General features: G+C 43.7%; 1 protein-coding gene across 1 annotated transcript in view; it reads right to left on the reverse strand.

The window, feature by feature from the left end:
• Positions 1-4331, reverse strand: part of FRY (FRY microtubule binding protein) — a 260339-nt gene extending 256008 nt beyond the window's left edge. Inside the window, exon 1 of the mRNA XM_080799698.1 lies at positions 3773-4331. Within this exon, the coding sequence (XP_080655824.1) occupies positions 3773-3842 (70 nt within the window). The 5' untranslated portion in view covers positions 3843-4331. The remainder of the gene's footprint in view (positions 1-3772) is intronic.
• Positions 4332-12945: the final 8614 nt, after the last annotated feature.

Genomic DNA, 12945 nt, shown 5'->3' on the forward strand with positions numbered 1-12945 from the left:
GATGCAAACTGGCCTGGAAAGATCAAGACGTTGAAGAAGTTTGGAATGCCCCTTTGTTCAGTGGGTCCTAGGTTTGTTTGCACACCAGGGAGTGGACAGAAACACAAGGAATACCAGGGGAAGGTTTCAGATGGGTGGGAGAGCCCACACACTTAGCTCTGTAGTTCAAGAAAAAGCATGCCTTCCTTTCCTCTGAAATAGCTTGGAACTATCTGCTGTCAACTTTGTAGCAAACCTGGAAGGCTAAGAAGACTTTCTGCCACTGAGGACGTTGCCAGGCCATATCCCCTGCTGCTGGGAGGTATTTACACAGGGGAGGTAGGAATATTCTAATAGTAGCTAAGGTAGAAAGGGGGGAATGTTAAGAAGTAAATCTAGGAAGTAAACCTAAAGAAGCAACTACTTTTGGCATATTCACACAGTTCCCTACACCTAGGGGTGTAGCAAGTGTTGACTATTCATAGAATAATCCACAAATGATGCCAGGAGTCTGACTCCGATTCTAAGCGGGTTTCAAAGCCAGGGGAGTGTTGGAATACCTTCATGTTCTTTTAACATTCATTGAGTATTTATGATGTGCTAGATATTGTTCTGAGTGCTTTAATTCTCAAAATGCGTCATTTATTCCCATGAAGTAACCATTCTCTTTGCTTCCATTTCACAGATGAGAAAAATGGAACAGGAGTTAATTAACTGTCGAAGGTCACACGGGTGCAGGCGACAGAGACCTGAACCAAGCCTATCTGGTGACTTGTGTGTTCTAGCTGAGGGTGCGCTAGATTAGGGAGCCCGTGTGTGTACAGGCACGGAGTGAGGCCAGACGAGGGGTGAGCAGATGAAATCCGGCTGGAGCGGAAGAACAATCAGAGAGAGAGGCTGGATGAGGAGCTCAAAGAAGGCCCTGAATGGCAGTCACAGACTCGAGGGGGAGAGGGAGCTGTGGTGGGGTCTTTGAAATGCTGGCAGAAGCCTCTCATGAAACCTGCTCCCTGTCAGGGGGACCTTCAGGAGACCACTGGAGCATTCCAGGTTAAAGCGAGAAAAGCCCGTGGAGGCCGTGGCTGTGAACACCAAGGGGAGCAGCTGTGAGAATCACTGAATGGCTGTGAAAAAGTCTGGATATGACTGGGGAAGGAGCCACAGGCCTGAAAAGCAGGGAAGGTCCAGGGAGCTAAGGAAAGCCTCCGCAATGAGGTCTACAAAGGACATTTTATTTCCAGACATCAAGGCCATTTTAATTCCCAACTCCATTAAAATGAAAGGGCAGCCTGACAGAGTGGGCATGCCAGTGAAGAAGGGTGTCAAAATGAACAGTGAATAAAAAGCCAGCACATCTCACCAGGCAATGACTGACTTAATTGACTTGTTAATTCTTCAGAGGAGACAGATACACATGAAATTACATTCCCCCCAACCCAGTGCGCCCTTAACAAAAAAAAAGGGGGGGCCTTAACGGACATGCTCATGGAATCATCCCTCCTATTACCACCTTGCAAAGCAGTCAGCCATAGTTACACACTTTATTTTATTGCTTTTTAATTGTTGTACTTTTATAACTAAGCACCACTATGTAATTAGGAGCCTGGTTCTCCACTCAGGTATGTGGGCGGGCATCCTGGCCTCTCGAACCTGCTGTTGGCCCACGATGAGCCCCGTGATGCAGCCTCACGGCCCGGTTACACTGAGTAGGTCAAAGCCCTCAGGCTACTGTTTTCTACTGACAAACTCCTTTCTCTCTTTGCTACTGAAAATATGTAAAACTGAGAGCAAAACGAAGTCATAAGCAGGTTAGTGTTGCAACAAGCCTAAAGAAGAGTAAGCAAAAAAGTGTTTCCTCTTCCTCTTTCAAGAAAGGGCTGAAGAGCATTCTGACTTCCAAAGGAACGCGAAAGAGAATCACCAAGTTCATGATTCCGTAATGAAGAATTAAGAGAGAAGGCAGGTATGGTGTCTCGTTCACCTTTGCAGTCCCCCAGGCTGGAGTAGTAGGTGTTGAATAAATATTTGCTGAATGAATTAAAAGAATTCAAAATTGTGCCCCAGATACTCTCAAAGTAGATAGGAACAGTCATTTTGAACCATTTCCTGATATGACAGAGAGAAAGAGAGAGAGAGAGAGAGTGTGTGTGTGTGTGTGTGTGTATGTGGGGGAGGGATGCATTAGAAAAGGTGGAGAGAATATACTTTGTCTAGAGTAATTTGAAAATTGACAAGGGGAGAAAGATTTTAAAAGAAATCCCAATGGCCTCAGTATTGTCACACATAATTTCTTATCTAATGAGACAATGACAAAAATTGATAGGAGAAAATCATCTGGCCTTGGTGTACTCAAAATGATGATTCAAAACCACATACTGATGTCAAACTCAACAGTAAGTCTTTCCAGTTATTGGAAAACTGCTCCATTAAGAACCTTGTGTGTCAAATCCTTTTCATTAATCAAAGGGTGGGTAGACAAAGGAAGATTCATCCTGGAGTGTGAAGTATTGCACAAATAATGGATCCAAGATAAATGAATTATGACTACAACAAATAAAGGAATTCTATTTGGGTGACAGTAGGACTCCCAAATGGCTTCCCACTTGTCAAAAAACGGCCTCAGACAAGCCCCATCATGTATACAGTGGTGCAAAATGACCTGGGAAAAAATGGTTTCTTTGGATATCATTTAGAGATTCATATCCCTGAATTCCTTAAGGCTGAAGCTACTTTGGCTCTTTTCTTAAAGCAATTATGGCACAGGCTCTCCTGCCCAGGTTCTGTTTACATAAGGACCGTCTTGGCCACAGGTCATCTGGGTAGGAGCTAATTAATTGCCAGCTCTTTGAGCACAGGTAGGTTAATTAGCATGCATGTAATACGGCTTCGGAATTTTTCTTGGGAAAATTGTTTTAAATTCCAAACAATTAAGGATCTGTAATACCTGCCGGTCTTTTATCCAGAGCAAGCACAAAGGCTATTGGAGAAATAGAAAAGACTTTGTTTTTAAACTACTCAGAAGACACAAGGCATCACTGATCACCTCAAGGCCTCATTTTAATTGGATTCCAGATCCACGATGCCTTAGAGATAGTCTTTTGGAAATATATTACTGCTAAAATCTTTAAGTAGGTCACCAATGGAACTTCAGAAGCCATAACATTCTTAGATCCTAATAAACGATCAGGGTCAGAACCTTACTTTGTGTATATTTCAGTAAAGCATGTTGTGGGTTTGGACCACAACACATCAGGATTTTTACAAATCCAAATATTAAGGAGCATTCTGAACATCATCCACATGGACGAGAAAGAGAGAAATAAACCTGCAAATGCCTCTAGATACAAAAGAGATGAGTCTTGGGTTTTGGACTATTAAGTACTTTATTTTCTCCAGACAATAGCCTAATAGGAGAATTACCAAGTACTCTGACACTCTCCACACCCCTCCGATTAAACCACACTTCACCAAATACTTAGATAAAGCCTGATCAAATAAACATTAAGGCAGAAAATGCAGCCTAGAATGCCCCATCCTGGGCTCTGCTGGAGTCTGAAGGGCCATCTCACTGGAAAATTTAACCAAACAAAATCTACTGTGATTCCCCTGCAGCCTTTGCACTTAAGGAAAGCTAGTTCAGTCTCTGACATTTTGATTTTCACAGCACACCCAACAACAACAAAAAAAACTTCCAGGGCTCCCAAGCTTATGCCTCCAGTTGAGATTGGATTTCTTGAACCTTACGCAACAGCCAGCAAACAAACAAACAGAAAAGGTTATTTCTATTACTCACTATTACTCCAGGATTTCAGTAAATATTTGATACTGATCTCAAAGAAGCCGGAATCCTGCTGGCTGGCCATGTCGGCGGTATACAAAGAGGCTCCCGGGACTGGACTGGGAGCCGCTGGAGGAGCAGGTACCGGGCGTGGAGATGTGCCTGTCACAGGTTAGTGATGTAAGCGGGGGTCAGCGGCGGAGAGGGAGGCTCTGCAGGTCTACCTCCGGCATGGGCAGGGAGCCCTCATTTAAAGGACGCCGAGGAGCGAGCGGGAGAGAGATGCTTGGCCGCTCCTCCTCCTCCTCCTCCTCCTCCTCCTCCTTCTGTTCGGGGTCCAGGACTTGCTTCTTATTTGCTGGGTGCTGATCTGCCTGCAGCCCTCAGAAGGCGGCGGCCGCTGCTTTCATTTCTGGGCTGCCATAACCAGAGCTGGCCGCTGCCGGCCGCCCGCATGCTCTGCTCCAGCCAGGTACACTCCGAGGAAGTCCCCACCTGAGCTGCGATCCGTTTTCCCCCGGGGAGGGAGGGTTTCTTGGATGGCCTCCCTGACACGGTGCAGACCGCTCAGCCCACACAGCTCTCCGCAGGGCTGAGGGATGGGCTGGGAGCGCCGCCCCCTGTCCCTGCCCCTGCCCACGGGCTCAACCTGAGCCACCCCTCCGCCCCGGACTCAGCCGGAGGAGGGGGAGGAATCTCCCAGCTTCTGGGGCTCCTCGCTCTTCAGAAATGCTTCCAGGGAGCAGCCCGTGTGAGCACTGGCTGCTACTTCCCCTTGTGTCTGTCCCTGAAATAATACACAACCGCATCGCGCTGCAGCGGGCAAAGCTAGCTGCACCCCTGGATCTGGCTGCAGTGACGTTTTTCAGAAAAGCCCCATCTGTCAGCCTTGTTGCAGGAAGAACGCTGGGCTTTTTCTTTCCCTTCTTTAACGGGCACAGTGGAAGCTGCACTTTGTGCCTCGCCCTCCCAGAAAGGCTTGCCGTTCGGAGAGGCACCGCACCCCGAAACGTGTGCGCCTGAAGGGCATGCCTGGTCGGCTTGTTTACAGAATGTCAGGCTCCATGGGCAGATCTGTGTCTCAAACCTATCATTTCTAAGAATCGCGGAGCCCACGGAAGCTTATTTATTTGTGTTAAAAGGATAAGAAGCAAAGTCATTAGATTCTTTGCTGTACAATGGCTTTTTAGTTGGTGAAATCTCGCTATCAGGTGTCCTGATTTCGGTTAGCTGTATTTCATGTTATCATATAGCTTGACTAGGGGATTAAATAAGAGCTTTCTGATTTTGACAGGCTGCCTTTCAGTAGGTGGGATTTGGCCAACCATCTCACAAATCACGGAATAGTTCTCCCTTTCCAGTACATTTCTGATTAATATTTTCCAAAGGAATGAATAAAGCCATATTAATAATTATTGAACATAAAAAAAATGTTGGGCAACTCCCCTCAAATCAACATACAAATAGGACTTTTTAGACTAACAGTTCTTTTGAGAAATGTAAAGAGTACAATGTACTTCTAAGATGAAGAATTTTTAAAAATTTAGCACTACAGAGAACCAGTGCTATGTCCTGAAATGCCCCAAGACACCATCAATACAAGCATTTCAAGCTCCTTACACTTACACAAAAGGCAAGCCCTGAGCCACTAAGATTTCCAGCTCTACTCACAGTGCTTCATTCCTGTGAAGTCACTTATCAGATGGACTTTTTCTTTTTTCTTTATTCCTTTAAAGATTTTATTTATTTGAGAGAGAGCAAGCGAGAGAGAGCATGAGCGGGGAGCAGAGGGAGAAGCAGGTTCCCCACCAAACAGGGAGCCTGACACCGGGCTCGATCCCAGGACCCTCAGCCGAAGGCAGAGGCCAACCAGGAGCCTCTGGACTTCTTTTTCATTCACAGTCTTACTAGAGTTGATAAGCTAATTTTGTTTTGTCACCTGCACTTTGAATGAATGGGTTCCAAGTGAAACAGGACCCAAAGGTTTTACCTCAAAACAGCGATCACCTCTGAAAACAAAAACTAATATCCATACCCACCTTTCTGAGGACTCCCCATGGCAATGAATGAACAGGAAGTCTGCATGGTGCCTCCGAGTTAATGAGCACAAAGTCTCCCAAGACAGGTCCCAGATGCCTACCTGGCTCCAGACCTTAGCTAGGAGAACTGGGGCAAGCTATTAATCTCACGAAGCCTCAGTTTCCTCACCTGGGAAATGGGGATAATAGTGGTACCAACCTCATTCAGTTTTTGGAGAGATTAGATGACATTATGAATAAAGTGCTCTGCATAGTGTCTTGCATAGAGTAAACAACTAACTTTTAGTGATATTGATACTTAGGATGAAACCTTGGGGAGGCCAGAATCCAACTTTGGAAATTAACCACATGTTTGTACTGCTGGTATGACTTAGAAGGTGTAGCACTTTTGAACACCAAAGGTAACAATGTGGGGCTAGCAAGTTGGAGACATTTGGAACAGCTGTAATAAGCAAGCACGCTGTTATGTACTGTTACTCAAGCATACAGAGATTCTCTCGGTCCACCTTATAAAAGAGATCTTTAACTGGCTTTTCAAAATTTTCAGTCTTACCATAAACATATTAACTGGCTGAGAATGCCACTCTTACATATATTTACATATATTTCATAAAATTTTAAATGCTATTGAAAAAAGAATGTTTTTAATGGCATCTCATTTTCCCTGTGAAGAGCGAATCAGTAACTAAGAGCCCAGTTTCCATCCGTTAGAACCTGAAATCTTGCTCATGTGTGCTTTTTTTTCTTCATTTGAGTACCTTTAAAGAGAGCATATATTGTAAAAGAACAGAAAAGGCCTTTTGTTTTGTTGAAAGGCCTACAAATCAAATAGAATGACACCTGTTGCAAGCTGGGATAAAACATCTATCCTTTTGTCTCCTCTCTGGTGGGGGCGGGGACGTTTATAAAACAAAATGTAGTCAGAACAGGCACCTGGACAGAGGAACCTAAAATATAAAATAAAATCTGAATTTGTCCCTGGCTTCTTATGAGACTTCAGATGCCATTTAAGAGGAATGAGGGACCTTTCCTTCATAATCTTAGGAGACCATATAATGAACCTTTAAGCAAGGGGTTAGGCATAGATATTGGAGGCACAGAGAAAAGTAGCAGTAATACAGGAAAGCTGAAAGGTCTCAGGAGGTGGTATCCAAGAGTAGGAAAAAAAAGTCAGAAAGTGACCTGAGACATAATTAGTAATACCATCTACATTTATTCAACACTAATACTGTGTTTAAAAATACCTATTTTACCATATTGAATCCTACCTCCCCCCCCCCCAGGAAGTACTCTGAATAGCCCCATTTCATAGATGAGTAAATGGAGGCTTAAAGAGGCATAGAATAAGGTCAAGGTCATAGAGCTAGCAAAATTTAAGTCTAGCAAATTTTAGAACCAGAGTCATTTTCCTCTCCTCTCCTTTTTCCTTAAATCACAAGCAAGGCAAGAATCATGGTTATCAAACTTCTTATCCAAAGTTCAGGAAGAGATGCTAAGACCCTTGTTATCACTCCGTAATAGGAGTGCTTCAGGCCCCATTGGCTATCCAAAATTGATTACTGCCTTCCCATTGGGCTCTAGCCTGGGGAAGGAATGGTTCCTTGGGCTTTGGCCCACCCCGAAGGAACCTAGAGAAGAATACTGTTATTTTTCCCATCAATTTGACTTGTACAGTTTGCGGTCTGATTAAGGGTGCCAGACCTGGGGTAGAGGTGGGACAGGTGAGGGTGGCAAGTTTGTCTGAACGCCACTCTCCAAGCTATAAAGGGGTGGAAATGGGCTGTGTCCACCCTGGTGTGTGCCACATATCTGCCCAGTACTCAATCCACAGGAAGTGGTGCCTCACTGTAATCCATACAGCCAATGGACTGGTGGTAGGAAGGAACATCAAGAAAACAGAGCATTTCAAGAAGACAGAGGCCAACTGGTCACCTGTGTCCCAGCCTGCTGAGCAGCAGGGTGGGATGAAGGTGGTGAAAGGTGCATGGATTGATTGTATATTACAATCTGTGGCATGTAGCCATCCTGCCTAAATTCCTACTCTCTCTTCTCTCCCTCCAGAAGAGCCATGTGTCCCTCAGTTGTGCATCTGCCACAGCCCCTAGCACACACTAAGATGCAAAAAACACAGAGTCACCGAATGAACAGACGTGTCACGCATGCCTACTGCTATCGGTTGCCTGCGGGGGGAAAATGTACAACAGAAGTGCAATCAGTTTGTGTTTTAATTCATATTTAATTTTTCTTTCCTAGCATTTCTGAAAATTCTTTTTTGAGACGAAAATGTGTGGTGTTCAAAAAAATGTGACAACAAAGCTAGGCAAACAATCTGGATGCTTGCCAACATCCAGAGCCATCTCCTAATGGTTTTAAAGAGTCTGATTGAGTTGATTGGGTTAGGGTTGGAATCCGCCCCCTCTCCCTGTGGATGGTGGAACGTGGGCACACATGTGTAATTATTGTCAGAGTGACATGTACGTTCATGCATAGAATGTATTAGGCAGAAGGGAAATGTTTTCCTAGCATCCTGAGGAAACAAAGGAAAATCACTCATTGTAAGAAAAAATAGCTTTATCAGTTTTTGCTCAGTTTACAATTCCAAACAGAAAGCATTAAATATATCCTATTCCTACAATTATCTATTGTTGGTTAATAAGAACAGTTCCAAGTCAAATTAAGCATCACCTAAGATCAATGGTGACAATTATAGAGAAAGCTTTGTTTCTCCTTATACAGGACGAGGTCCTTAAGAGAGAAAGAAAGCTTCAATATCATCAAAAACTTTTTTGATATATTTTAGGTACATAATTTGGGGCTGATCTATCTTGTGCTAAAAACACAGTAGAGGAAAAAATATGAAGTGATGCCACATCATATTCATTTTGTAAACAGAAAACTCAATAATCACTCCCTTAAAAAAAATCCAACCCACACACACAAATCTTCACAAAAATAGATCCTGCAAATTTTGAAAACGCTTACTCCATTACTATTCAGTACAAATACTTTTTTTTTCCAAAAGGAACTGAAATACATTTAAATGTTCTGAATGCCCCAGAACCTCATTAAAGCACAGCTTGTTTTGGCCCAGATTCAGACGTAAACAAGGAAAATTGTCTCTTAAAATGGTTTCCATTAAAAATTAGCAGCAGAACCCATTTTTTTCCCCTTCTCGCCTCCTCTGCAAAGGAGTTTCATAAGGGACTGCGATCCCCGACAAAGGAATCGAATGTCAGTCTAGCCCATGGGAAGCCCATGAAGGATTTGAGCAGTGAAAGGCATCTGATGGCAGCAGAGAGCAGGGTCAAGTTTGAAGTCACCCCCCTTGCTGCTCTGCACAGCCAAGGCCCCCTCCACAAGCCCATGACAACAGGGTGTGTTACAAGTTTAACGTAGGGTAGGGGAATTAACATTAATCGAGCACTTGAGGTTGAGACACTGCAAGGCTATATTTTAGAGGACCTATGTGGACATACACGAGCAAAGGGCCACATCTCCTGGGCACTTGCAAGGCATGTCTCAAAAGTGGCGCCAACACATCATTAGAATGGATTGGGACTCAGGTGTGTGTTAACTCCGGTCTCTACCCCCAGCATCTTCATAATGGGTGAAATGAACATTGGGCCACTCTCCCAACACTTCCCACCAACGTTCCCTATATTTACTCTTGAATGATGACTTTCAGAGCAATTATTCCCCGGATATTAAGTAGAAGGGGCATGCTGTAGCTCACCAGAGCCAAGGCCCTGATCTCCCACCTAAGAGCTCTGTTGTTTGGTTGCTGAACACCCCCCAGCCTCAGTTTCTTCATCTGTAAAATAGTGCTTATCTCATGGGTCTGTTATGAGGATTACATGAGCACACAGTCAGATGACAACTGTTCAGCAGCAGATCTAGAGCTAGCAACAAACCCAGAATATGCAGCACAAAATACCCCCTTAACTCCCAAGTCAGGTTAGGGAAAGGGGGAGAGAGAGAGAGAAAGATTTGGCTTATGACAGTGGGCTCCCATCTCCAGCCCCCTCCACCATCCCCAAACCTCCCAATCCACCCCTAGCTCCCACTGGCTGCCAGGGTAAGGCCAGAATTTTGCAAAGTAAAGAAAGCCTGAACTTCTGCACATACAAAAATGTATTATTTAATATTTTAGTGCATCCAACTTTAGGTGCCCAGGGTAAAGCCAAGTAGAGGTTCTGGTGAGCTTAGTATAGACTCAATATCTCCCTAATTTACTCTTCTCATTGACCTCTCAATATAGTGCCTACATATTTGGATATTAAGCTGAAGCTAAACCAGGAGATACAGTTCATACATATTTTGTATGTACAAATACAAAGATTTGACCTCAATTTCTGCAAGGCACAGTAGGAGTTAATACTGTATTTAGAGACTGTATGTGAAGAGAAAATATGGATTTCTTCCTCTGCCTTTTATCATGAAAGCATACAACAATGTTGATAACCTTACTATCCCATTTTCAAATACCACCAGCAACCAGAGAAATTAATTACACTGAGATACAAACAGGTCCAATATCATGAACTACAACAGGAGCCAACAATAAATACATGATTATAAAATATTAAGTCCTTTCTGAAGAAAAACATGGCATTTGCTTTTGCACATCATTATTTACCAAAAATGCACAGACTGATAATACTTAGGATAAAAAACAATTACATTAATCACCATTCTTCCCAAACGCTAGTTGCCATTGAAAGGAGAACTAAGAAAATAGTTTTTCCTTATAAAAATGACAATTAAACAAATAAAAAAAAGATGCATTCCCATAGTTGCATTTAAGTGTTTTGGCTATAGCAAGACATTTCCATTATTAAGTGATTAAAAATTAAGTAACCAATTTTAGGGCTAGAACTAATATTCCTACTAATGTTCCCAATTTCATACACAAAAGTAAATACTAGATTTTAAGTCCTAAGAGGCAGATCAACTTTTTCTCACAAGTACCATTTAATGTATATAGTTATTGAAATCTAGAATTTTAAAGTCAATGAAATTGGGAAAAATTGGAAATTTTGATTAGTTTTTTTATATCCTTGCTACTTAAACTTTATACACTTTTCTCTTTCCTTTAAGTGTGATCACATGTTTGCAGTTATCTACCAACAAAGTCTGATGGACTGGGAGTCAGGAAACTTTATCCTGTTCCTTACTCTAACCTGAATATGATGACCTTGGGCAAGTTACTTCCTACTAAATGAGGAAAGCTGCTTATCACCAGACGGGCTCATCTCCTAGGATAGGCCCATCTTTGATTTCTCATATTATTGGGAGGGGACCCCACACAGGGAAAGAACAGTGCGCAATAAATGATTTGATGTCAGTCTTTGGCATCTGTTACTTGAATCTTTTGGCAACAGATTCACCTTCTCAATTCTGTTCTGATAAAGCTAATATCAAAAGTACCCCATATAAAGCACACGCTGCCTGGCGAGGAAGAGCAGCGGACACCGGAGCAAAAAATAACTGGGAAGGAGAAAGAGGTAAGTCAAAGTGAAATGGATCAAGTTGTCTTCTGTGAAGGCAGTGAGGCAGTATCAAAGTGCTTCCTTTGGTTTAGAGGAAAAGTGACACACAATCTACGTTGGCCAAGTCCTGGAAACCAGGGATACCCTGTAGCTGAAAACCAGGTCATGGTCCCAGAGATGAAGAGTTGAGCTAAGGAATTAGATACATAGAACAGCCCTTCAGGGGACGCCTGGGTGGCTCAGTGGGTTAAAGCCTCTGCCTTCAACTCAGGTGATGATCCTAGGGTCCTGGGATCAAGCCCCGCATCAGGGTCTTTGCTCAGCGGGGAGCCTGCTTCTTCCTCTCTGTCTGTCTGCCTCTCTGCCTGCTTGTGATCTCTGTCTGTCAAATAAATAAATAAAATCTTAAAAAAAAAAAAAAAAAGAACAGCCCTTCAGGTAAAACAAATGTTTTAAACAGAAGTGGGTCCCTCCCTGAGCATCACTGATTCAACCTTCACAGTGACCGTCTGCCCACGGAGATGGATGGGTCGGACTCTCCGATCCTGCCTTTAGAGGAGCCCAGCAACAGTGACGTGGAGAAACACGTGATTCGCCTTCTCCACCCACAGGCACCGTTCCACGTGGTAGAAAATGTCACTCCGAAGGCCCAAGTAAATTCTGCAGGATAGACAAAGTCTTGCCAGGCATGTTTTTAGAAAGGGTGGGGAAATCACCACCCTATTTTGACCAGACAGGCAGAGCTTTGTGTAGGAGGGTGGGGCTGCTAGAAACTGTCTGAAGGATGATGGGAGGGAACAGTTTAACGGGCTGGTGGGGAGAGCAGTTCCAACTGCCCGGCTCAGCTAAGGAGCCAGAGAAAGGATAATGATCTTTGCAGACGGTCAGGGTGGGTGAGGTCACTTTGAGCGGCCCAGGGAAATAGAGGTGGAGGGTCAGGATTCCGATCCCCACAGTGTCAGTTGTTGGGAGACACAAGCTCGGGTCAGCCCTCACTCCGCCAGGTACTGGCCTCAGTGATCCACTCCTGTGGTCAGGGTACTCCCTTCTCATTTATAGGGTACAGGTGATACCATCTGCTAGCCACAGAAGGTTGTTTCAGGATCTCAAAGGGGATTCTGTAGATGAAAGGACTTTGTATCTCCAGCGTGTCCATGTTAGGATGCTCAGGGCTCCAGAAGTCTAAGGATCACACAAAAGGGCGAGAGGTCGCCGGTCAGCTCTTCCCTCTTCCAGAAACACATCATCACTTTCCAGCTATTGTGGACTTCAGCTTCTGGATTAGGGACATACCAGGGTTGTCCTGCTATTTAAGTGGCCATTTGTAAACTCCAGGAATGTGCTGGTGGTTTGCTTGCGCCTTATCCAAATGCCACTTCGGTCTCTGGATAAATACAGGATGGGTGGCAACCGCAGTCTGCCTACTACTCCGCCCTACCTCAAGATTTATTTTCCATCTTCTTTGCTCTTCAAGGGAATTTTTTCTTATCCTTTATAATTTTTTTTAAAATCTGTCTATAAATTCTCTAATCCTCAACTGTATATATTCTTTCCAGAAATATAGTTCAAATTTTATGTTCATGAAAACAACAGGCAGCAGAAAAGAAAGGAAAGGGGACATGGATGTGGATGGACCTCTTTTGAGCTGTTGGATAAGATT

Source organism: Martes martes (assembly GCF_963455335.1).
Source record: "Martes martes genome assembly, chromosome: 3".
Lineage (NCBI taxonomy): Eukaryota > Metazoa > Chordata > Mammalia > Carnivora > Mustelidae > Martes > Martes martes.